This window comes from Mastigoproctus giganteus, chromosome 3 (assembly GCF_048544385.1).
Source record: "Mastigoproctus giganteus isolate SK-2022 chromosome 3, ASM4854438v1, whole genome shotgun sequence".
In the NCBI taxonomy this organism is placed as follows: domain Eukaryota; kingdom Metazoa; phylum Arthropoda; class Arachnida; order Uropygi; family Thelyphonidae; genus Mastigoproctus; species Mastigoproctus giganteus.
Window position 1 is genome coordinate 201,175,539 of NC_143577.1, and position 25,201 is coordinate 201,200,739.

Sequence of the window (25,201 nt, forward strand, 5' to 3'; positions counted from 1 at the left end):
ATTTCTGCACTTTTATTCAAGGTCAATGTCAAGGAATAACCTAATCTCGAGACGTCTTGATTCTTTCACCAGTTGTTTCTCCGGGTCACTTCCCTACGTTTTAATCTTCAACCTGGTGAAATGTTTGCATTTCCGGGTGAAATTTTAACGAAAATAACTATTATCGTTTGGGGGATAAATGATGTAAAAAACGATAAGAAAGTTACCGAAGAAACGAGGCAAAAGGCGAAGTATAATTAACTTTTTTAAAGAAATACCTTAGTACGATGAGGTCCAGGATAGACATTTATTATCTAAAAAGTTCAATGAAGGGTAGAGTTCAAAGAAATAATTAGAAAATCTCCTGACCTTATTCACCAATTATCCAGTTAACTGATCTCGGAACCTGAAGTCTTTTCTCCGAAGAATCCGTGGGAAAATTCACTCTATAGCAGAATTAGTTTTTAGGCGAGGGCATATCCACTGCACAGGGATAAAATACATTTCCGTGAATTTCAATGGATATAATTTTGTGTTCCCCCCCCCACCTTTTTGATGTTGCTGTTTGAAATTTTCTTCTAATGAATGTAGTTTTGAAAATTATTTCAAAAGAACCATTATTTGTTTAAATAAATTCGGCTAAACTTTTGTAGTACAAGAAACCCCTTAAAATCAGGAACACTTTTCTATCGAATTCTTTAAATTCGGCACATTCATAAAAAAAAATCATTTTCACAATCCGGAAATATTAAAAATAGCAAGAGCTTCTTCTTAAGGAACTCATCTCACTTGCGGTGATGTTTACTACATGCGAGAAAAAACAGAATAACCTAGTAAGGAATTCTAGCAACCCAACCCCGCCCCTACCCTAACAAACGCATTACTGTATTATAAATACCGTCTTAGAAATAATTTAGAAAAGTCCGAACTGGAACACTTGAGATTTGGTCTAGGGTATGCAATATAACCAAAGTTTAATATTTTTTTATCAAGTTTTTTGACTTTTAACTAGTTATAGTCGAAGCTCAGCAATCGCCCAGAAAACAACGCGTGTTTCAACAACTGAAAAATGTCCAATTGAAAAAATGTTATGAAGTAAAATGTAGGTCTAATCTACACAAAAGTAAAATACAAGCTGTTAGAAGTTTAGGCAAACAAAATAAAATTTTAATACAATAAATTGAACAAAGGAGATAAAATAGTTGTATTAGATAACACATCTTGTGAGGTGAATAAAGAAGCTCTTGTTATTTTTAACATTAGATTAGTAAGATATAGTAACTAGAACTCATCGGGCTATAATTAATGTCATTAAACCAGAAAATATTAAGAAAGTGCCTGAATCTAACTTAGCGCGAACTGCTGCACTTGCAAATTACTGTACAGATATGCGGAGGACCATACAGCACTTGTATGAGCCGGTGACCAGGTTGACATCACCTTAGGACAGACATGCCCAAACAATAAATTTATAAATTTAATTTCAGACAAACAAGTAACTACCATCATTATAACTAGTCATACAGCTCGTCAGCTGCATGGCTACTTATAATGCCAGCAAAAAAGGAACTTGAGACCTTTGTTAGTTGCGCACGGGAAATTGAATGAACTTCTGCGCAGTACATTATTAAAATCAAAATGTCACGTAAACTGATAAAGGTTGATAAAAGATAGTGAATTCTCAAACTTTACCACTTTTAGTTAGAAAAAGTTTCAACGGACCTCCAAACTTAACAAAATTGTTTCTATGCTGTAAATTGTTCTAGCTTTTTAAATATTGCTAAGAACTGCAGACATAATGGATCGTCATGTCTAATGACGAAGACTTTCTCTTTTAATTGTCATAAAAAGCGTCAAAATAACAATAATTACATAAATTTATAAATTATGGCGGTATCTTCTGTGGCATATGAGAAGTTTCGGTTTTGTTGGATCAAGGCACATTTTTTTCATGAATCCTATATATTCACTTTCATCTACAACATTCAAATAAAAGCGTTGTTGTTAGCGATGATCTAAAAATACCGGAGAAGAAAAATCCATAGACAGCAAAGCATAAACACCTGATATTTCCTTAATTCTTCTCTAATGCTATGAAGGTTTTCCCAGGCAATGTGCTTTCGCAAACAATGCACTCATTCTAATAAGTGACCTCCCTAAATATCTAACCGCGTACAAGCAACACTATTTGGGCTTCCGATGACGTCATCCAAGCAGTCAAGTTTTTCGTTGTTTCTATGACATTCTTTCGATACAAAACCACTTTAACAGCTGCAAGGATCAATAAAGGAAGCTAAGGTTCACAATACGCGAAAAGTAGGAGAATAGGTAGGTAGTTAACGAGTCTTGTAACTCGCAGCTAAACAAGTAACCCTTCGTCACGTGATCCCCTGTGTAAATGATAAGTCTGTCGGACAAACGCTTACATATAATGTAGGATAGCACAGCGCCACACCAACCGCATGCTTTAGAGTGAGGAAGCATCTTGCGCTCACGTGTACGCGTGAAAATTTCCTAGCCTGCTGGTTAGTTCACAGTGGTTTCTTCCTGCTGCAAGTAACTTCGTAAGTACGCTTGCCTTGATTAGATTAAATCATTAGGATGCGTTATGATTTTTATAACATACAGATAGTCATATTTATCTATGCTATAAGTAATTAGCGTTAATTTAAAACGAGGAGTAACTACTTACTCTTCAATTGTGTATCATCTAACACTCAGGATAATTTCTAAAGATCCAACGAGCTTCGATTCATTTTCTTCTGTACTCAGTGGTTAATTTCCTTCAGCTTGTTTATTCTAAGTTTTCCAGTAGGCTATACTAAAGGAACGCTGTGTGATTAAAATACATTTAATTAAATAAATAAATCTTTATAATTGGTAATTATGTACTTATAAAGCTTATTAGTAGTTAATTACTTGTTACGATACTGAAAAAATAACTGTATCTTATTATCGGTAGCGAGGTGGGACATATCTGAAGTGTATTAATTCCAACGGTACCTCGGAATTACGAGAGAGGTGTCATATCCATTGTAACCCGAGCCCTCGGTAACAGCATAATGATCTCAGCACTCATTTGTTTGGAGAGCTCTAGAGGAACTCTTCAATTAATTATAAATGAAATCTATTTTTTACTTGTCTCTTTGCTATTTTGTGTCGAGTTAGTATAATTAGTAAATGAAATAAAATTCTTACAGTTGTACAGAATATAAATCTTATGTTTTCCCACAACGATAGCAATGTGGCGCAGTACGTTCTGTTTTATACTATGCTTTGAATATTTGAATTTGTGCAAAATTCTCAAATTTGTGAATACAGGGGAGGGGGCATGCCCAAGTAGGGAACCGGATATTTACCGGGACTGCTAAAACTTTTGCTATTGTATAATAAAACGTTAAAAGTATACTAATAAATGCGACAAGCGATTAATGATGCACACTTATTTAGACTTTTTTTTTGTGCACACTTCTTTTTTTTTTCTTTTTTTTTGCGTAAGTGTGACCATTTTCAGCCCTTAACTTTTTTTTTTTTTTTTTTTTTTAACCAGTAAAAGTAGTTCATTCTCTAAAACATGAAAACCTAATTAAGGTCAACGATGACAGATAAACGCCTTGTGCGTTTAGCTCTAATTTCAATTTGGAAGTGATTTAATTTCAAAAAACAGATTTTTCAGGATTGATTAAGAGTAGTTAACTATAGAAATCACTCGATTAATTTTAGTTAACGCCTATAATTAAAACCTATGTTACTAAACGACATTTTGTAACCGCTTGCACTTGTTGAAAGAAAAAGTTCAGTTCGGATATGATAATAGAGCATATTAAATTTTTCATCGGGTGGATCCTGATGTATTTCGTTTAAGCAGAGCATAAAAATATATTTTAAAAAAATTACGATGTAATACAAGAAAATTTGTAAATATTTTTGCCGGTAGAACCAACGTGTAGCACATCTAAGCTTTCCACCTTAATAAGTAGTCAATTCTCGAAAATATTTTCTGGATCGTAATTTTCTTGTTATGATATTGCAAAAGCAATAATCTATTTCATTAACACTTAATATTGGAAACAAGGAGGGACATTATCTAGAGTGTATTGATTCCAGGAGAATCCCAGAATTACATGAGAGGTGTCAACTCCATTGTAGTCCTCCGTAACCGTATAATGATCTCACCACTTGTAATTCATTTGGAGAGGTCTCTCTCTCTCTAGAGGAATTGTCAAAGGCCTCTTAGAGTGCGGTTAGATCTCAAGCGGAGGGAGCAAGGTTTCCGGTGAGTTATTCCAGATTTTCACGTCCGCACACAACATTCAAATCGGTTCGTGAAGATACATACATTCGTAAAGACATAATGCACAGACGCAATATGGCCGAAGATGCTGATACCGTAAAACAAATGACTCTCACGATGTGTCTCCTAATGGAATAAGAAACAGCTACAACTAATAATAATGATGATAATAATAATATATTTTAGTTTAGTAAAAAAGATTGCCAAACAGGTTTTACCGGGATCCTGATGCATGACCATATAATTATTTCTATAACCCTGTTTTAGCAATTAAGCGAAGAATCGCATATTACAAAGTTTTTCCATAAGTATAGATATAAACTATCAAGATGATCATCCTATTAAAAGTTATTAATTCGGTATTCTACCTTCAGTCAATTTTTTTATTGTTACATTATTCGAATTATTTTAGTCCTAAAAGGAACAGGTGAAATATAGTGGTTACCATAAATAAATTTCGTAACGAAATCGCATCACTCTGAAATCATCGTGACAAGCCTTTTATACTGTAAAAAAGGGGGCACTACAACAACAACAACAACTTTAGTATAAAGATACAAAGTACTTATTCAGCAGGGGAGGGAATCTAAAATCTAACAAATACACACACCCACCCACAAAATGATTACTTAATTATGACCACCCCATCCGTAATGGACAATGTCACATAGCTCGCAGTATAAAAAGCCGAACAGATTCCTGAGCTAGAACAACGGTAATCTGCATTTGGTGGTCGTGCAAGTAAAAGTGATAAAGTAGCAGTTATGGGACGTAGTAAAGATATCATGGAATTTCAGAAGAGCATGATTGTGGGAGCTCGCGCGTCGAGTGCTTCCATATCAGAAATGGCAAGTCTTGGTTTCTCAGAACTCAGTGTGATTAAGGTGTACAAAGAACGGTGTCGAACGGGCCAACCCACCTCCCGCCAACATAAATGTAAAGGATTCCACAAGGTGAATGCTCATGGTAAGTGTAGGGTGCAGCTCGTACGGGATCAATGGCAGGTCACTGTGCGACAGTTGACATCGCAATACAATACGGGGAATGCAAGAAATGGGAAATATCCCAAACTATGACGCGCTGCACATTCGGACGTATGTGTTTCCACAGCAGACGACCGAAGAGACATCCTCTTTCCACTGGTGGGCATCGTCGATGGCGAATGCTGTGGTGTCACCAACACGCTGGTTGGGCACTGTGCCGTGTCATCGAACAATGTGCAGTATGCACGAGTGGTTCTAGGAAGATATCACCCCTCTCGATTGGCCTCTAAATTCGCCTGACCTCAATTCAATTGAACATGGGTGTTGTTCCGGAACGCGAAGTGAGGCGAATGGACACGCAACGGTCATCCATTCCGACATTGTGGAAATTGACATTGTGGCAGCATGGATGGAGATCCCTACGGACATCTTCAGACATCTAGTGGAGTCAATGTCTAGGAGAATAGCGGTTGTTATTCGTGCGAAAGGTGTCTCAACACAGTATTAAGTAGGTGGTCATAATTCAGTGATCATTCACTGTAAACATACACATGTTGCATTAGTAACACCTGCTAATATCTGCGAAAAAGGGACCCACCTTTTTCACGTAATACAGCCGTACACATCTTGACATGGACTTCCCAAGATATCGCAAGGTATCTTGTGGTTGTGCTATTCATGCATTGCACAATTAGTACAGTAATGCTCACATATTTTTCGGTGAATTCATAGCATCCAATTCCTTTCCAGTAGGTTCTTAACATGCTCAATTGGGTTGAGATCAGATGAGTTGTGGGGGAGAAGGAAAATTCATTGTCATGTTCCTTAAACCAGTTAGCAACCTGCTTGGACTTCTGACATGATGCGTTATCTTGTTGATTGACTCAGGAATGTCTGGATACATTGTCATCATGAAGGGGTGTACTTGGTCGGCGACGATAGAAATGTAAGTATTCACATCGAACCGATCAGAGGACTCAGAACATGCCATGAAACACCTCAAACCACTCTTCCATACATTTCACATGGTCTATGGTTCACTGTCATTTTGAAAGTAACCATGTCCATACGAGTAAACATACAACTGATGAATATATTTGATCCATGACGATGTTCAGATAAGCTCTGGAGTACACCCTGCTCTCCAGTAGTATTAAGAAGCCATTTATGGCATGAAAACATGTCATATCTCCTCTAGCAGCTAGTCACAGGAATCATGTCAATAAAATATTCTTGTAATCATTGACTTCACACAAATGTCAGTAAAATAAAATATTTCATAAACTGTACAAATGTAGAATGATAAGTATATCAAAAATATGGAATAAATGGAATAAATTAGTTACACTTGGATGAAAATAAGATGCCATGCTATCTTTTTGAATTAATATACGCAGTGTAAAAAAAATTCTCTCAAAAGAGAAACACCACATATAAAACGCAAACAATTTAAAAGAACAATATAATGATGCTTCAAAGCTTGAGTCGCCACATTTGTTCTAAACAACCAAGTCATTTGTAAGCACCTAACAGTTTTTTAAAGTAATGCTGTTCTAAATGCATGTTGGGAAGACGAATTAATCGACCAGATGAAGACCATTAATTTTATCCAAAATAGAAAATAATGGGTGGTTGGTTGTCGTTGGGTTTTAAGAGCATTAGCGACCAAGGTCATGTTGCTTTGTGTGCTGTCTGTAAATTGCGTGTGCTGCGAGTTTTCTGTTTGCTGGACGAAAAACCCGATTTTCCGGAAGAAAAAAACATGCTACACTCGCCTGAGACCGACTAACTCAGCCGCGTTGTGAAAAAGACCCATAAAAATTCCTCCTGTCATCGACGGGATTCGAACTAAGGTCTTTTCCACGTGGTGAAAAGAAGACGGAAAATAATGACCTTAACAATTGTTTGTTTTTAAGCCAAAGAAACTAAGACTGTAAAGCATCACTGGTATCTATACATTGCGTGTATTCTATGGTCAATTTTTCTGGATACTGAATCGGAGGCCATGGTGTGAAAATGACCCATAAAAATTCTCCCCATCTTCACACAGTTCTAACCGAAGCCCAGGACTTGAAATGGAAAATTTTATTGAAGCAGAACGCTCACTGATAAAATGTCTTATTTTCAATAATCAAGTATATACAGGGTGCTTCAAAAAATGTTAACACTTATGGGAAATATTCTGGTTTTCTTTTCAGTTGACTGAAATGGCAACAAGATTGACTTTGGCACAAAGAAGATAGGTTGTTGAGTGGATGCAGGTCTTCCAGTCATACATGGTGGTCCGCAACAAATATCGAGTGCGTTTAAACTGAGATCCACCCTCGAGATTCACCATTTATCGCGTTTAGAACAAGTTCGTTAAATCCGGCCCTGTTTGTTGACAATTACAGAGGGAACAGCGGTCGGTCGCGAACAGGTCGATCCCTTGCAAACACAGCTGTTATCCCAAGGAGTCTGAGTAGCCCAAAGAAATCAATCAGACGATACAATGCAGAATGTGGTCTTTCCCGGGAAACTGTATGGAGAATCCTGAATAAGGACCTAGAAATGCAGCCATATAATTTGCAGATCGTACAGGCCTTATCTCTTGGAGAAAGCCGCTCGTGTTGATACTTGCAACATTTTTTTGGAGATGAACTGGAATCTGACATTTACAGCTTAGTGGCATTCAGCGACGACGCAACCTTTCACATATGTGGACATGTGAACAAACACAACTGTGTCTTCTGAGGTTGAGAATCCTCATGTCGTGTGTGAGCACGAGCGAGCCAGTCCTAAAATCAATGTCTTGTGTGCAGTCATAGTGGCAGGGGTGGTAGGGCTGTACTTTTTTTGAGAACGTCACAATCAACGGTGGCGACTTCTTGTACATGGAGAACTATGTAGAGGACAACTTGTCACTATCAATCCAACTTACCGGATACTTTCAGTTGGATTATGCTCCATCCCATTTTGCTTTGAATGTCCGTACTCATCTTAACAGAAAATTTGAACTGAGATGTAATGGCAGAAGTGGGCCTCTGAAATGACTAGCACGTTCGCCGGACCATACGCCTTGTGATTTTTAGCTGTGGGGTATGGTAAAAGAACATATTTATGCCACCCAGCCCCGTGATGTACAACACCTCCGACGGAATATTAAAAATGTGATTGCAACAATACCATAAGAAACGTGCCTCTGGGTTCAGGGATCCACATGGAGAAGATTCCTGGTATATGTAGACAATGATGCCGAACAGGTGGAGTATTGCAGTGTATTATCTGTTTTGTTTCCATTAAAAACGATAAACCCATTAAGTGTCAACATTTTTTGAAGCACCCTATATAACATGATTGGTGCACCAGGAATAGGAATCGCATACAGATGCGCTCCGGTCCATTCGAAATCCGACCCAGGCCTCTTCCACGCAGAAGAAAAGCAGTCGTAATCACCGCATGACCGCGAGTGTAAGATTACCATTCTGTTCTTAACAATCAATTAAACCTTCTTGGCCAAAAGATAGCATAAATTTAGATGAAGAAATAACATGGATAAGAAATCAAGATTAACTGGATTATAAATAGCATAAGTCTCTATCTATTATGTCTACTGCTAAAAATTCAAATTTTTCAAATATTAAAACGTAATCTCCAGAAAATAAATTGGATAGTGACCCAAATTTCACCTACTGTATAATAAAATACATATTAAGAAGCAAACAAATATTTATTATTCATTCTGCTAATTTTGGAAAAATATATTATAAAAGTTAAAACTCCACTTTATCTGTTTAAATGAAACATTTAAATGAAAGTTTAAAAGACTGTAAAACGTGAAAAATTTCACATTTCTCATTTTTAATATTTCACTGATCATATCTATTACAACGATTCGTGATTCCATTTTTTGCGCATGCACGAACTTAATTTTGCATAATAGGTATTCTGTAAACTGACATACAAACATTCAAGAAAAGTGTAGAATGTTATCAAATTCAAAAGAAAATGGCAATTATGAGACTACAAAAATATTCCATTATACAAGCAGATGGTACAGATTGCAAATAAATGGAAAGTGGCTATATGAGAAATGCTTACGAGCACATCTCCAGCAATTCTTTATTTCTAGATCAGCAAAATTTTCCTCGACTATTTTTTATATGTTTACATTAATTTTTTTTCCAAAAGTGCCCTTTGAATAGTTAGAAAGGCGAACAGAGGACTTCAAGAAGATGAAACTAAAGCACTTAATGTAAATATAAAACTCTTATAGTTGATCGTATTTGAATGGCATCACTACTTGACCAAAAGCAGTCTTTATCGTCGGTTTGATCCGGGGCATATAATCTATCTTACTAAACATCATGAAACACTTGTAGCTATTTATTTAGCGAAACATTTATTTATTCAAATAAATTAATAATGGCTGTCGTAATGATTGCTTCATTCCACTCCTTTAAAGTATAAATGAACTTTAAGCTCGGTGCTCTGTGCTAGTTACTGCAATGGTCCGATTTTATTCTCTTGAAAACACGCGTTCACAACGCTTGCTTTGTGATATGGAATGCGTTGTGTTAGAATGCAAAAGCTATTTCCATAAAATTGCCACCATGTAGGGCATAAAGAATTGTCCAGAACACTAATGTAGGACGTAGCATTTATGATTTCATTCACTGCGATCAGTGGACCTAGTTCATACCACGAGAAACACTCCTAAACCACGACAACAACATCTTCTAGCTTCACAGGTGGAGCATTCTTGGGTAGTAAGCGGACTCCAGGCATCCTACATACTGTAGCACTTCCACCAAACTGGAGAAACATGTGACCCGTTCTTCCACAGTACCGTTACCGTTTCCTTTGGTCCATAGTACGTGTTCGATGTGCCTTGAACCATGTCAATCAAGTACTGCAGCTCTTTCGATAAAATTCATGGCATGAAGTTCTCCACATGACGGAAGAGTTCCATGCCATGAAGCACTAACAGATTTGCTAAAATTCTCTAGGATCTATAGTGGAGAGATTGGGTAACTGACTAGCCATCCCAAGCAGACTCCCCATGCTGATATAAACAACAGTTGTTACTTAAATGAAAATTCTTGTCCTCAATGGAAAGATTTCCTACCACCTGCTCCAATCATTGAAGAGAAAACTGGAATTATCCACAACAAGACATTCACATTTATCACCAATTACATCGGCAGATAGAGGCCTTCATCATGCTCTTCACTATCTTCTGGTCTGTGGCATACAACCGCTCCCCCTATCCGATTACTTCACACCATACAGATTCAACGCTGACGTGTGTGTAAGTTCCAATTCTGGAAATGATTTTGTCGCGTTCAGGCTGCCTTAGGTAAGAAGCATTTGCCTGTCCTTCCAAAAAATCATACATACATTGGTCAAACTTATTGTCTCCTATTTCTATGTGCCACCTGTGTCCGATAGCCTTATTATTTCGGTGTTAGTTGTACGAATGAGGAGTTTAGGCTTGTTTATTTTATTCATAATCCCTGAAATATTCATAGACACAGTCCATACTAAGTGGTTTGACGTTATTTGCTGCCCTAAGATTTTTGTAGGTTGTTGCACTAGCAACAGCTTCCAGTCATATAAAACATCGCAGTCTTCAGCATATCGTTGTAATAACAACAAACATATTTGGCTTTTGTGGTCTCATGCAAGAATCCTTGAGATGTGATCCATTACTTTGATCCATTAAAAAACGAATAACTGCGTTACCATTGTCTCTCCTAACTAGCAGTTTCCATAAACCCTTATGGCTTTCCTAGTGGCATTGGCAAAGACTCTCGTACCATAATAATCCAAGAGGAATCACAGAATCAGGTATAAGAAGATCATCCTCACACTGATTTGTGTTTGATAGTGTATGTGTGAAAATTTAAACATGAACTATATTGCCAAAAGTAACCGGACACCTGCATGTTTCAAAGAATATTTTATAGATTCAATATAATAATATTGGATCAATAAAACCGAGGACCCATTGTATCTGATCACCTCTGGCCTTATTTACACACTGGGTCACATTCTGAACTAGCTTCTGATAACAATAAAGACACTAGCATTTGAAGCCGGTACGTTGGTCGATTAAGTAATTGCAAGAACCTTGGCCTCGGTCGAAGACAACATTTCAGTTCATCCCAAAACTGTTCAATGAAGCTAATGTCGGGACTTCGGGCAACCCAATGACTGCACTAGATGCTGTACGGTATGACATTGGGTTTTCATGCTGGAAAAGAAAAAAAAAAAAAAAAAAAAAAAAAAAGAAAAAAAAAGGGTCCTCTCCCCATACCGTAATTACCAAGAATCTACCGCATGGCATTCATTGTTCCAGGAACGATGCCCAATTTTTGTGTGGGTGTGTTATGCGAAGAAATAACTAAGGCTGGAATCAATATAGTGTGTCTATAAATTTCGTCGATGTCTAATTACGTCGTCGTCCAAGTCCAAACCACGATATGTTATAAAAAAAATAATAATAAAAAAAACCCAGTACTTGGCACTCGTTTGGAGATATCTAAGTTCGAATTAAATCAATGACTGGAGGAATTTCTAAAGTACTCTTCAACTGAGGCTGCAGTCAGACGAAGTCAGGCAGAGGAAGTATTTTTCCCGTGTGGGTTATTTCGAGTTTTTCAGCCCGCAGGAGATGAACACAGATTTCTAGACACAATATATATATACATGTATTGTGTCTAATATTTAATATCAGTTATCATTGAGCACAATATATATATTGTGTCTAGAAATCAGTATACGATGAGGATTGACCTGCGCTCTACTCGAACATTTACCAGCTGTAATTGTTGTAGGGTTTTAGATGCGTCCGCGACTTAGACCATGGCGAAGTATATAACTAGGCTGCCACAGAGGAATACAGAATGCTGTTCATATCTAACGGCTTGTTAAGTAGCGTCCAGGAAGTTTAGACCCGCAAGCCGACCCGGACGTACTGCAAGATAAGACAACTAAAATAATCACAGATACAAGCAACGAAGCTATCCAAAAGAAGAACCCGAAACCTGGAGCCAACCCCTGGTGGACTCCGGAAATCAGTGCCCTCCGCAAAGTGGTAACCAAAAGAAGAAAGGAGTTCCAACGAGCGCGCAGGACGTGGCCAAAAGCCGAAGTAGAAGCCCTCAGGCAACATTATAGAGAAGCCAGAAACCGATACACGGACGGCATACGGAAAAGTAAGGAACGAACCTGGGAACGCTTAGTGACAACAACTGGAAATGATGACCCTTGGGGAACAGTCTACAGGGTTATTACCAACAAACTCCCTAGAAGGGAGGTAGTGACTACCACACGAACCCCACAAGGTCAAATGACAACAACTTGGGAACAATCGGTGGACAACATCTTGAATGCCATATTCAAGGAACCGGCAGTCCCAACTCTACAGGAACAAAATCATCTTTGTCAAGAAAACCTGAACTACAATACACAAATCATGGAGCCCCCATTCACCATGGAGGAGCTCAGTACTGCTGCCGCCCGGATAAGAAAGAGAAAATGTCCCGGCCTAGACATGATAGAACCCGAAATACTTAAAAAAGTAATAGAATATACACCACAACTTCTATTGACCCTGTTCAACAGATGCCTAGAGGTAGGGAAATTCCCAACAAAATGGAAAACGGCCAACGTCAAACTTATCATCAAGAGTCCGGCTAAGAAATCAGAGTGCCCGAAATCCTACAGACCCATCGCACTTCTTTCAGTAGTTAGCAAATTATTTGAAAGGCTACTGCACAAACGAATCCTTCAACACTACGAAGCAGCTGGCCTCCTAGCTGGGAATCAGTTTGGATTTAAACCGGGATCCTCCACAACAGAAGCCCTCAGAAACCTAACTAACAAAGTCAAAGAATGTGACAACAAATATTTCCTCGTAATAGCGATTGATTTTGCCGGGGCGTTCGACTCACTCTGGTGGCCGAGCGTCTTGGGCAGACTCAGGAAAGCTCAAGTACCCATCAACCTCTATAAAGTCATAGAAACCTATCTCTCACAAAGAAAAATTGAAATAAACACTCCATACAAAAAGATCGCAAGAACAGTACACAGAGGATGTCCACAGGGGTCTGTATTGGGCCCACTTCTCTGGAACTTGGTATTTGATGAGTTCTTGAGAATGGACCTAAGCGCACTGGGGGTGTAGGCCTTCGCAGATGACCTGATTTTGACAGTGCAAGCAAACTCCAGAGCCCAGTTGGAAATCCTAGCTAATCAAGCCCTGCAGATACTCCAACAGTGGGCCAAGAAGAATTTCTTAACAATTTCACCGACAAAGACATTGTCGGCGCTGCTCAAAGGAACCCTGCAACTGAGACGACCACCCCAGATTAAGATTGATGGGACAACTATCAAGTTTGCTAGTCAACTAAAACACCTGGGTGTCATACTAGACAATAACTTATCCTTCCAACCACATCTCAAATTCCTAAGACAAAAGATCAGAAACTACTCTGCCATGGTAGCTAGGGTCACAAGGCGAGACTGGGGTCTCAAAAAACGTACCCTAGCCTTATACTACAAGACAACCTTCCTCCCAATAATTACATACGCTTCAGCAATCTGGTATGACAAAACTGCCTTGGTCGTAAATAAGAGAACCCTGGATGCAATTCAACGCACCATCCTCCTCACTACTACCCGCGCCTGCAGAACGGTGAGTAACCCAGCGCTTCAGGTGATAGCAGCAGTACTTCCACTTGATCTTGAAATCGCAAGAACAGGACTCCTCTACTACTTATCTAAGGGAATTACCGCCACTTTCTTGAAATTTACTATAGACCCAACAAACAACCATAAGGCAGAAAAGATCCGGCTTCAGTCTCACCTGCTGCAGGTGTGGCAGGACAGGTGGGCAGAAACAACCAAAGGAGCAATCACCCACAAGTTCTTACCGCAACTTGAAAAAATCTATCCAAAATCGCCTACTTGGTTCTTTCCGGGGTTGCAAACAACATACTTGCTAACTGGACACGGCCCCTTTAACGCAAAGTTAATGTACTTCGCCCTTGTAGAGGACCCATGCTGTACATGTGGAGAGATCGAAACCTGGGAACACCTCATGTACGACTGTCCGCAATACGAGGATCTCAGGTGCATTCTAATCACGAGTATAAGATACCTCCCCAGAGGGCAAGAGTTTCACCTATTGGATTCAGAGGAGGAATACAGAGCCCTGACCAACTTCGCTCAAGAACTCTTCTCAAGAAGGAGAACCCTATATGCAATACACCAGGAGTGAAAGGCGACCAGCCAGATAACAAAAAAAAACATCCTTTAGGACACACCCCAGAATGAAAATTATGTGGAAGCTACTATCTGTCTACCAAGAAACCCTGCCTATATACCAACAAATATGAGACTTAAATGAAACTGACAAATATACTGAATGAAGATAGAGAACCAAAACAAAGACATTCAACTTGGACGGGACACTATCCCACGAGTGACTCTACTACTGGACTTATGACTACACTACGACTGATGCAGCCTCACTGCCATGTAGCCAAATGGCGATCTCTACCAGCTCCCTTGCCTGATACCTTTTTTTTCCCCTATCCCTGGCAGGGGGGAGGAGGAAATGGTCTTCCTGTTTCCTCCCTCTCCTACCACGCCACATATTTCGCCTGGTGAGGCATGGGCATGCCTTACTGACCATCTGGGGTTGCCTTCCCTATCGACCCCATACTTCTGTCTTTCCCCCCAGTCTTCAGTCTCTTCCCCCTACTCTGACTAATACGGCAGCGTAAACCCCACATAACTAATCAAAATTAACGATTTCTAAACTGAAAACTGAACCACATTAACCCCTTCTGGCTTTTCTAAACTTAAGTGCCCCCCTTTTTTTTTTTTTGTTTTTTTTTAAGGTCCTAGCCACCGAAATCTCAGGAAATTAGGTGGCAGGACCTGCCAGAGTGCATATAAGCTACTGGGTTCCTGGTCTGCCTCCACGGGGCGTAAGTGAGGCAACGTTGGGCCCCAATTGGGGTTTAGCGGCTAAACGACCAGAAGAACAACGGTACACGACACTAAACGATCCAAGATCCACACACTTTTAAATCTCTGGAATTTACAGCATACTGTAACACACCACAATGTAAACTACGCGGAGATGGGGGAACCCCCTGGTGCCGCTTGACCCTAAACACACTTACACTTACACTTACTTACAGTACTCAGCAAAACGACCATAGAACACCTACACGCAATTTACGGACATAATACACAATGCACGGCAGATGAATTTAATTATTCGGGTGGCCATAAAATAATAGTAGTAGTAGTAGTATACAGTACTCATAAAGTATCATGTTGTACGTCGTGGGCCTCCTAGACTGGTGTAAAGAAAAGCATTTGAGTTAACAAAAGCTTAGCTGTAATTCTAATTAAGTTATCTATACAGTAATTGTATTACTTATGCAATAGTTATAGCATGTAGTGTGTATGGTTATTACATGCAATAGTTATAGCATGTAGTGTATGGTTTTGTGGTATGTATATTGTAATGGATGAATTACTCAATTATGTATGCATATAATGATATAATGTATGTCATTATCATCATCAGCTATTTTCAATCCATTGCAGGATAAAGACCTCTCAAGAAACTTTCCAGTTCCTTCTGTTTTCTGCAATTGCCATCCACTTACTACCCACGAACTCGTGAATTTCATCTATCTATCTCCGTCGTTGTCTTCCAAGTTTTCTTCTAGCTCCTCTTGGGTACCATTCTGTTATTTTCTTAGTCCATCTGTCATCATGTCTTCGAGCTATATGTCCTGCCCAAGACCATTTTAGTTCTTTAGTTTTGATAAGAATGCCCTTTATTTGAGTTTGCTGCCTAATCCATGTGTTTCTCTTCTTATCTAACAGTCTGATTCCTAATATAATTCGTTCCATTCTTCGCTGTGTAGTTCTCAGCTTCTCTTCCATTCTTTTGGTGAGTGCCCAAGTTTCACTTCCATAAGTCATGGTGTAGAGTATACATTGGTTCATTATGTTACGTTTCAGACAAATTGGGATATTGTTCCTCAGTATGTGACTATATTTCCTGAATGCTATCCATCCAAAATTTATTCTCCTCTTGACTTCCAGCCATTTATTATTATGACTAATGACTTGTCCCAGATAAGTATATGAATCCACCTTTTCAATTACTGCTCCGTCAATGATCATATCCCTTTCTGTAGCACAATTGTCCATCATTATTTTTGTTTTAGCCATATTTATCTTTAGTCCGAAATCCTTAATAACTCTGCATAAATGATTAAGATTTTCCTCTAATTCTTTGGGATCATGGCTTATGACCACAATGTCATCTGCAAATCGTAAATGGTTTAGGTACTCTCCATTCACATTGACTCCTTTCTGCGACCAGTCTAATCAGAAAGCTTCCTCAAGGGCAGAAGTAAACAACTTCGGAGATATTGTGCTCCTTATCGAACTCCTTTCTCAATTTTAAATTTGCTACTGTTTTTGTCTAGTCTAATAAAGGAGGTAGCATTCTCATATATTTTCTTGAAAATCATAATATATGGGGTATCTATGCCTTGTCTTTCCAGTGCCCGAAACATTGCCTTACGCTGTATGAAGTCAAATGCCGTTTCGTAATCCACAAATGCCAGGCATAATGATGTTTTATATTCATTTGCTTTCTCCATTAGCTGTGATATTACATGAAGGTGATCCATAGTTGAGAATCCTGTCCTAATGCCAGCTTGCTCTTTCGGTTGATTCTCATCAAGTATTCTTTCTAATCTGTTAGTAATGACCCTTGTGAACAACTTGCAACTTGTAGATGTGGGATAACAAGCTAATTGGTCTATAATTTCCAATTTCTGATTTATCTCCTTTCTTATGCAGCAAAACTATGATTGCATTATGTCACTGCTATTTGAAGGATGCCTTCTCTGCTATTCATAAGTACACCATCGCTATTGTTCAGTTTCAGTATCATTTGTCTTTCTGTATTACTGCTCATGGCTGCTGATTTAAGTCCTTTGTTTTCCCTTAATGCTTGTTCTACTTTTCTTGTGTTAAATCTTCTTATGTCCTCTCTGAGTCTCTTTCTAATGGCTTTGCATAACTCAGCATACTCAATTTTATCCTTGTCAGTGATTATCTTGCTCTTCATTTGTCGTCTTCAGTTCATCATGACAAGTGTTTCTTTACTAATTTTTTCTTCTTTGGATTTATTTTTACCTATGTTTCTTGGGCTTTATCACTTTCAGAAAGTTGTAGTATTCCTGGTCGATATCTTAGTCCTGAACAGTCTACAGAAGCTGAAACTTGTTCTTAGGTTCCAGTACATACTGATTTTTCTCCTCTTCTGTTATCTCAAAGACCGTATTATTTACTCGAGTCAGTTTTTTCCTTTCTTTTTTTACATCTAAATTAAGTGTGCATCTTAGCATTCTGTGATCACTTCCAACATTTACCTTGTTCAGGACGGCAACGTCATTCACGATATATCTTCTGTTAGTGAGGATGACGTCGATTTCATTAGTTGTTAACCATTTTGGCTCTTCCATGTCCACTTTCTGTTCACCCTTTTCTTGAAAAAAGTGTTCATTACTGATATTCCTCGAGATTCTGCAAATTCCACAAGTCTTTCGCCTTTTTAATTTCTTTCACCAATTCCAAAATTTTCTATAGTCCCCCTTTCTGCGTTGTTTTGTCTCTTTCCAACCTTAGCATTGAAGTACCCGATAATGACAGTGTAGTGGGTTTTTTGCTCATCTAGAAGCCTCTCAATTTCGCTGTACATTTCTTCAGCCTCTTCATAATCATGGCTTGATGTTGGTGCATAAATCATTATAAACTTTAGCTTGTACCTCTTAGAAGTCCTGAGTAGTAGTCTTGACACCCTTGACGATGCACTTTTGAATTCCAAAATGTTGTTTTTTATATCTCTATGGGCCAGAAAGCCAACTCCACCTTCGCTCCTTTCACTGTTTCCATTGGTGTACAGCAGATTTCCATTTAGAAGAAGAAGAACACTTTAGTGCATACAAAAGCACACGCCGTACACAATACCCACCACGGCTACAAGCCAGGGGTTTACAGTAAAGGCTAATACTGTACAATGTAATAAACAAGAATGAGATAGGAGGAAAATAACAATATTACTACTAATTATACAAGTGTAGGATTAAACATTGGGAAAAAAATGAAAAATTTATATATGATAATAAACTCATAAGTGATTCATTTCTTCATCTTGTTTCAGCCAAACCGATAATATTCCAATTCCTTTTCCAGCTCTAATATCCTATCTTCACCCAGAAATTCTTAGCACCCTCTGCTTCCACTCTGTTCCTCTTGCTGCCGTAAGAGGGGGAGTGAAAGCCGCTGAGGACTGGGATTTGTTTGCTATCATTTGCTGTCATTTGTTTGACGTCATGCTGTCATTTGCTGGAGGGTTTGGTCTTTTTCTCTTCACGCTGACCAGGCGTCTTGGAGAAAACCACGCTACACGTTCGTTGCCACCTAAGTGACGTAACAGGACTTACCATCGAGAAGGTGTGCATGGGTGGATTTTAGGGAGGCAGGCCAACCGGACTTCTCCTAAATCTTCTGAAATAGAAAGATATTGGATCCATCAGTGTTTTAGACTGTGTCTGATAACACACAGAATGCCTGTTCCCCTCCAAGCCCCATATAATGTATGTATAGTGCTTTAAGTGCAAATTAGTTCCATTACTTAACTAAATGGCTTTATATAGTTGTCAGCATTTAAAATCTTATTCTATATTGTTGTTGTTTATCAGTTTATTTTTTCATCATATTCTATAACACTTTTGTATTGTACGACGATGCATTCATATGGTGATCTAATATTGCTGGTCATATTTAAGCATTCTATAAAATTGATTGGTAACTATTATAGTGCCGACTTATTATAAAATATTCTGTTATAAGATTGAGTTAAAGTTTCCAAACTTACGCAAAATAAGTAGCATGCTCCGGCTCGCTGGCAACTTCTGAGATGAGCAGTCTATATTTGTTGTTCGCAAGTGCGATCTGATTCACCAAACAATAGACCACTGTGGCTATCTGACCGCGTTTTTAATGTATTTAGTTATATTCATTTTCTAAATAAAAATATATCGTTTGAGCGATCAGCAGATATTAATTTTTGTGCCGAGTGAGGAGGACCTAAGCAGATGTGGATCAAGAAAGCTATAGAGATAAATCCATCTGGAGGACGTAAATGTACCGGAGCTGAAGCACTTCAAGACAGGGCTTGTTTGGCTGGCTGAAAACAACAAGGAACAAGAATATCTTCGTTTTTTGGGGAGATTCATCACAATTGATGACTCCCCCAGATACGATATGAGAGGCAGTCGACGAAATTCCTAAGAATTTCCATATTTCGCACTGTAATCATCTAAGATAAATAAATACATGTTGATGTTTGGCTGAAAACAACAAGGGACAAGAATATCTTCGTTTTTTGGGGAGATTCATCAGAATTGATGACTCCCCCAGATACGATATGAGAGGCAGTCGACGAAATACCTAAGAATTTCCATATTTCGCACTGTAATCATCTAAGATAAATAAATACACGTTGATGTTTGGCTGAAAACAACAAGGGACAAGAATATCTTCGTTTTTTGGGGAGATTCATCAGAATAGATGACTCCCCCAGATACGATATGAGAGGCAGTCGACGAAATTCCTAAGAATTTCCATATTTCGCACTGTAATCATCTAAAATAAATAAATACATGTTGATGTTTGGAAACTTTTAACTCTAGCTTTCATAAAAACATATTTTCAAAAAAGCATTTCTTAAAAACTTTCATAAAAGCATTAATCATAATTAAAGATACAGAGATTATTAACACTGAACTATACTGTATACATTGTAATTAGGAAAATAAATGTTTTTTTATCTTTTTTTTTCCCCTTTAGATAATGTCTCTCCGAAAGATTGTGCCATACTGCGTCATAGCACTTCTGCTAATTTACATATGTGAGGTTCGCTGTAAACCACTAAAGGTTAGCAGGTGGACTGAGTACCAGCAAGTATTCGGTAAACAACCCTTAGCCAACCGAAGAGCAACGGACAACAAATGTAAACATGGGGGAGAGATCCGAGACTTATGCGAACGATGTGCTAAATTCACAAAGAATGAAGTTGTTTTCCCTCTGTGCTGTGAAGACAAGAAAGGTGTAAGGGGATGGTGTAGACAGTTTATGAACTATGAATTGCAAGAATGAATGATGCTTGGTGAATGTGACACTACTGAAGAATCGGTATCCGTCTCGCCTTGTGGACTAGTCCACCGACAGGAGTAATCCGGATCGTGATATAATCCTTTTCCTTCTCCACTAACAAAAGTTGAACCAATAACTTTGACTGTTTTTGGAAGCTTTTAGTCCGGTTCTATGATCTCTCTGAAGGTTAATTATCGTTACCTAAACATTCATTCCTGTTATTTATTTCTAACGCTTCACCTAATTTGGATATGTGACTAAATCAGGACTGTTTAGCAACTTTCTTAAATTAAATATCTACCTCATTGGCTGAAGTAAATGACATCAGCCAATGAGGCTAATGTAATTTATTTCAGACTCACTGGCTGATCTTCATCACGTGTCCTAATTCTTCAAGATTCACTGATCACTTTAGATATAATTAGAACCAGCTTAGAAGCTGATCTACGTATGGGGTTAAATGCCGTGAATATTTCTGTATCGTAGAAGTCTTGTGGAGTTTGTAAAATGTGTTTATAATAATTGAGACAAGAAAACTATTCAGATATTCATTAATTTTACTATATTCTGCTTTTTATTTTTTAAGACTGTTGCCTTAAAACGTGATTTGCACTCATAAGTGGTTTGAGCAATTAAGAAATTGATTTAAAAATTTTCGGATAGATGTTTCGTCATATATAAAAGGAAAAATGAAAATCAAGAAATTACTGATTACGCCTTTCATGCAAGAAGCGCCACAGACGCTGCTAACGATATGATTTAACCCATACACGGTAAAAGTACTATAAGTTTTAATATTTTTCGTGTTTTGCGTTTTCATAAAAAAATATGTTAATCAGAAAAATAATAAGTGAACTTAGCATTATGAGAACGAAATCTAAGTTCTATTTTTGAAATGTTTTAATTATGTGTCGAGAACATGCAAACAGTACATATAAAAGTATCAAGCTATTGCAAGGTCGTTACAGTGTAAATAAGAGACACCAGTCCAACTGTGATGAATTCTCATTGTGGCAGCTATAAAACGAAAATGACAAACTTTTTTTTTTTTTTAAAAAGTTCAGATAAGAAGTCGATACAGCAGATTATAGATGAAGACTGCTTATTCACAGTGTTAGAAAATAACGAGTGCTGAATAGATGGCACAAATATTTGTAAAAGATCTATAAATCTTTCAGAACTGTCCAACAGCTCTAATGCAACTCTATGTACTTCCTCAGGCATAAAGTTCAATGATCTTCACAAAGAATCTGGAATATCGCCAAAAGTTTTCGATCTGTTAGAACACAGCTGTATTCGTCGAACCATCCTGAAACAAATACCGACCTTCGGGTAGAAAACGTACCTGACATCCGGCCATTAGTAATATTCCTAACTTACAAAAATGTTTAAAAAAATCGATCCTCTCTTCATATACGACTTTCCCGGAATACAAGCTAGATAAAAAAAATTAATGATTCCTCTAACTATACACCTCGAAAAGCAACAAAAGATATTTACCATACATAAGTTGTGTACGGGCAGCTATAAAATAAAAATGCTTGAATGCCTCCGCTCCCATCAAACAACATACCTTATCTGAAAGCTTATATTTTATGCTATATAGAAATAATGAAAAAAAAAGCCTGTGTACTGAGGTACATTCGGAATTTACGTGTAGCAGACGACCAACCCTCCGATCACTGTTGCGCATAGCTTTTTAAAAAGGTTTTGTTTCTTTTATTTATTGACTGTTTGTATGACATAGCAAAAAATAAAATCTATTTTCTGAATGTTGCTTTAGGCTTCATCAATAAATTGATTCAATCCAAAACAGACTACACTAAAATGTTGTGCAACAGCAAGCACTGTTGTAAAATCCAGCAAGCATTGTTGTCCATTACTTTTATGCCATTATATGTAAGTCCATTGCTTTTATGCTGGTCAGCATAAACGCAACGGACTTATATAACATTTATAAGACATATATATCAGCACAAAAAGCAAGAAATTCAACTTTTTTTGGAATGTGCATAATAGTTAATTATGCACATTAACTATTAATCGATTATATTCAGGTTTATATTGATAAACTATTAATAAACAATTTATCAGTACGTAATGGATACATAGTAATACATATGGGAGAGCTAATGATTTAAAGCTTAAACGAACTGATGAACTGATTATGAAATAGATGGTCATGTTGAAAAAGTGTACCGAGATAGGACAAAATATTCTCGAGTTCGCAATTCTGCCCAGACATAACTGATGGGATTTCATGATGAAAACCTTTTGGGTTGACTCTAGGCTAGAGAGATTCTGCAATGCTTATTGGAAAGAATTTTTTATCAACATAGTTGGCCTTAGTTCGTAGACAGACTTCTCCACTATTTATGTGAATACAGTCTTTACAAAGCTTATTTTGTACAGACCCTAAACACTGAAAGGAAAAGTGTAATAGAAGGAGAATCTATTGGCAACCTAAGACCCAATAAAAAACACAAAACATTTTTAAGTAGTGGTGATAGTTGAGATTTAGGAGCATTAGCGACTAAGGCCATATTGCTCCTTATATGCTGTCTGTAAATTGCGTGTGTTCTGAAGTCGATTTTCTGTTTTGCTAGACGAAAAACCCGAGTTTCCGGGAGGAAAAACCATGCTGTCCTCGCCTGAGACCGACTAACCCAGCCACGCTATGAAAAAGGTCTATAAAAATTCCTCCTGTCATCGACGGAACTCGAATCTCTTCCATCCTCTGTGGGAAGAACGGAGATTCTTCTAATTGTACTACCCATGAGGGCTACATTTTTGAGTATAAGAGAGGTATTAGATTGTCCAAAGCAATAGCGTACAAAAGTTAATTTGTCTATCCAGTAACGCGAAGTGTAATGCAAACAATTTAAATGAATTTGAGCTTTTGTTTAAGTTAATTAACGCTCATGTAGTTGTGCTTAGTGATATGTCACTTACATATAGAGGATGAGAATTTCATTTCGATGAATACCGTATGTTCAGAAGAGATGGGGGGGGAGTGATGCTTCTGATGAAAACCTGCCTAAAAGTGGCTAGAATGTGTCCTGAGTCAGATCAAGGGATGCTGAGTCAGTATGGAGGGAATTTGCTGCGGTGTGAAATGACGTGCAGCGAAAGATATATGAAATAGGGATACGTTAAAAGGCAAATAATTCTGAGGTGTATGATAAAAATATCGATAGACAGATTGATTGGACTAGTAAGTGCAATTTTCGTGTCATTATCGCGAGTTCAATCCTTTTATAGAGTGGAATATGTGACCAGAAATACATACTCGTATAAGGAAACAGTTTGGAAAAGCCACATGATTGCTACTTATTTTAGCAAGTCTTAGATGTACAAGGAGATCTAAAATCCTAGATCTGGTTCTTTGTAAGGAGACTGGCCGTATTAAAAAATTGACAGTAAGGAAACCAATAGCAAACGGTGACCACAATACCATCGAATGGATTGTAAAGGAGAGAGCATAATTTCAAGAGAAGAAACTACAATGGAATGAAATATTTCTATGGCTTGATCAACTGAAAAACCTATTGTATGCTGTCAAATACGAATATGCTATGAAGAATATTCAAGGAATTTATTTTTGAAGCCATAAACGTATTCATATTAGTGGACAAGTTCCATAAACGTAAGATGCCAAAATGGAAGACAGGCAAGGTTAAGCGGTTAACTGAGCAAAACAAACAAATACGGGACACTACAGACAATCACGTGATTCCGATTTGTAAGAACAGTGTAAGAGAACAAGCAACAAAACCACTGATGGAATAAAACAGCGAAAGTATTAGCAAAGACATCGGGGATAGGAAGTTCTTCTAATATGTGAACACGAAAAAGAAGAAATAAAATCAAATAGGTCCCTTAAGTTGTTTCTATGGACGGTCCACGGAAAGCTCAGTAGAAATGGCAGATGACTGCAATTGTAAATTCAGTGTAAATTCCAACTGTAATCGACTGTAAATTCCAACGGTATTTACAGTGGAAAGCAAGCTCGGATCTCTGGGAAATGTTACACAAATTAGTGTAAAATAAGTGATAAAAGTGACATAACGATCTCAGATACGCGTTTTTTAGAAAAGCTACTGAACTTAAAGAAGGGCAAGGCTCCAAGGGAGGATGATATATTGAGTTAAAATTAAAAAGACTCCATGTGAGGGTATCAAATCGTTGGGAATGTTAACAAGGACGACGTTAGACTACGGAAATTAGACTTCCATGCATTGGAGAAGTCCTTATATATCCTAAATCCACAATTGAATTGAGGACATAAAAGAGAGTGGTGGTGCTAAAGAGAAATTGTGTAATTATAAGCCAGTGAATTTGACTTTTTTGACAAGGAAGATCATGCATTTTATTATTACGGATGCGATTCAGGCCCATCTCGACAAGAATAGCATATTGAATAGATTTTAGCATGGATTCATTAAAGGAAGATCATGTCTGACCAATTTGGTAAATTACTACGATATCAATTAATATGATGATCCAGGTGGGCAGAAGCAGCAGTGCGTAGCACACGCTTCTTGATTAGACTGGGGTTCGAGCCCGTGACCACCAAATACGGAGGATGCGGAAAGGTCAGGGAATGACCACCGCATATCCCCGGAGCAATATGGCCTTAGTTGCTAATGCTCCTAAAAACCAAATAACAAACAAACAAACAATATGACGATTACTA

General features: G+C 37.9%; 1 protein-coding gene across 1 annotated transcript in view; it reads left to right on the forward strand.

Moving 5' to 3' along the window:
- LOC150088573 (uncharacterized) overlaps nt 1-22,273 on the forward strand; it is a 29,571-nt gene extending 7,298 nt beyond the window's left edge. Inside the window, exon 2 of the mRNA XM_090370813.1 lies at nt 20,200-22,273. Within this exon, the coding sequence (XP_090226939.1) occupies nt 20,200-20,508 (309 nt within the window). The 3' untranslated portion in view covers nt 20,509-22,273. The remainder of the gene's footprint in view (nt 1-20,199) is intronic.
- The last annotated feature ends 2,928 nt before the right edge of the window (nt 22,274-25,201 follow it).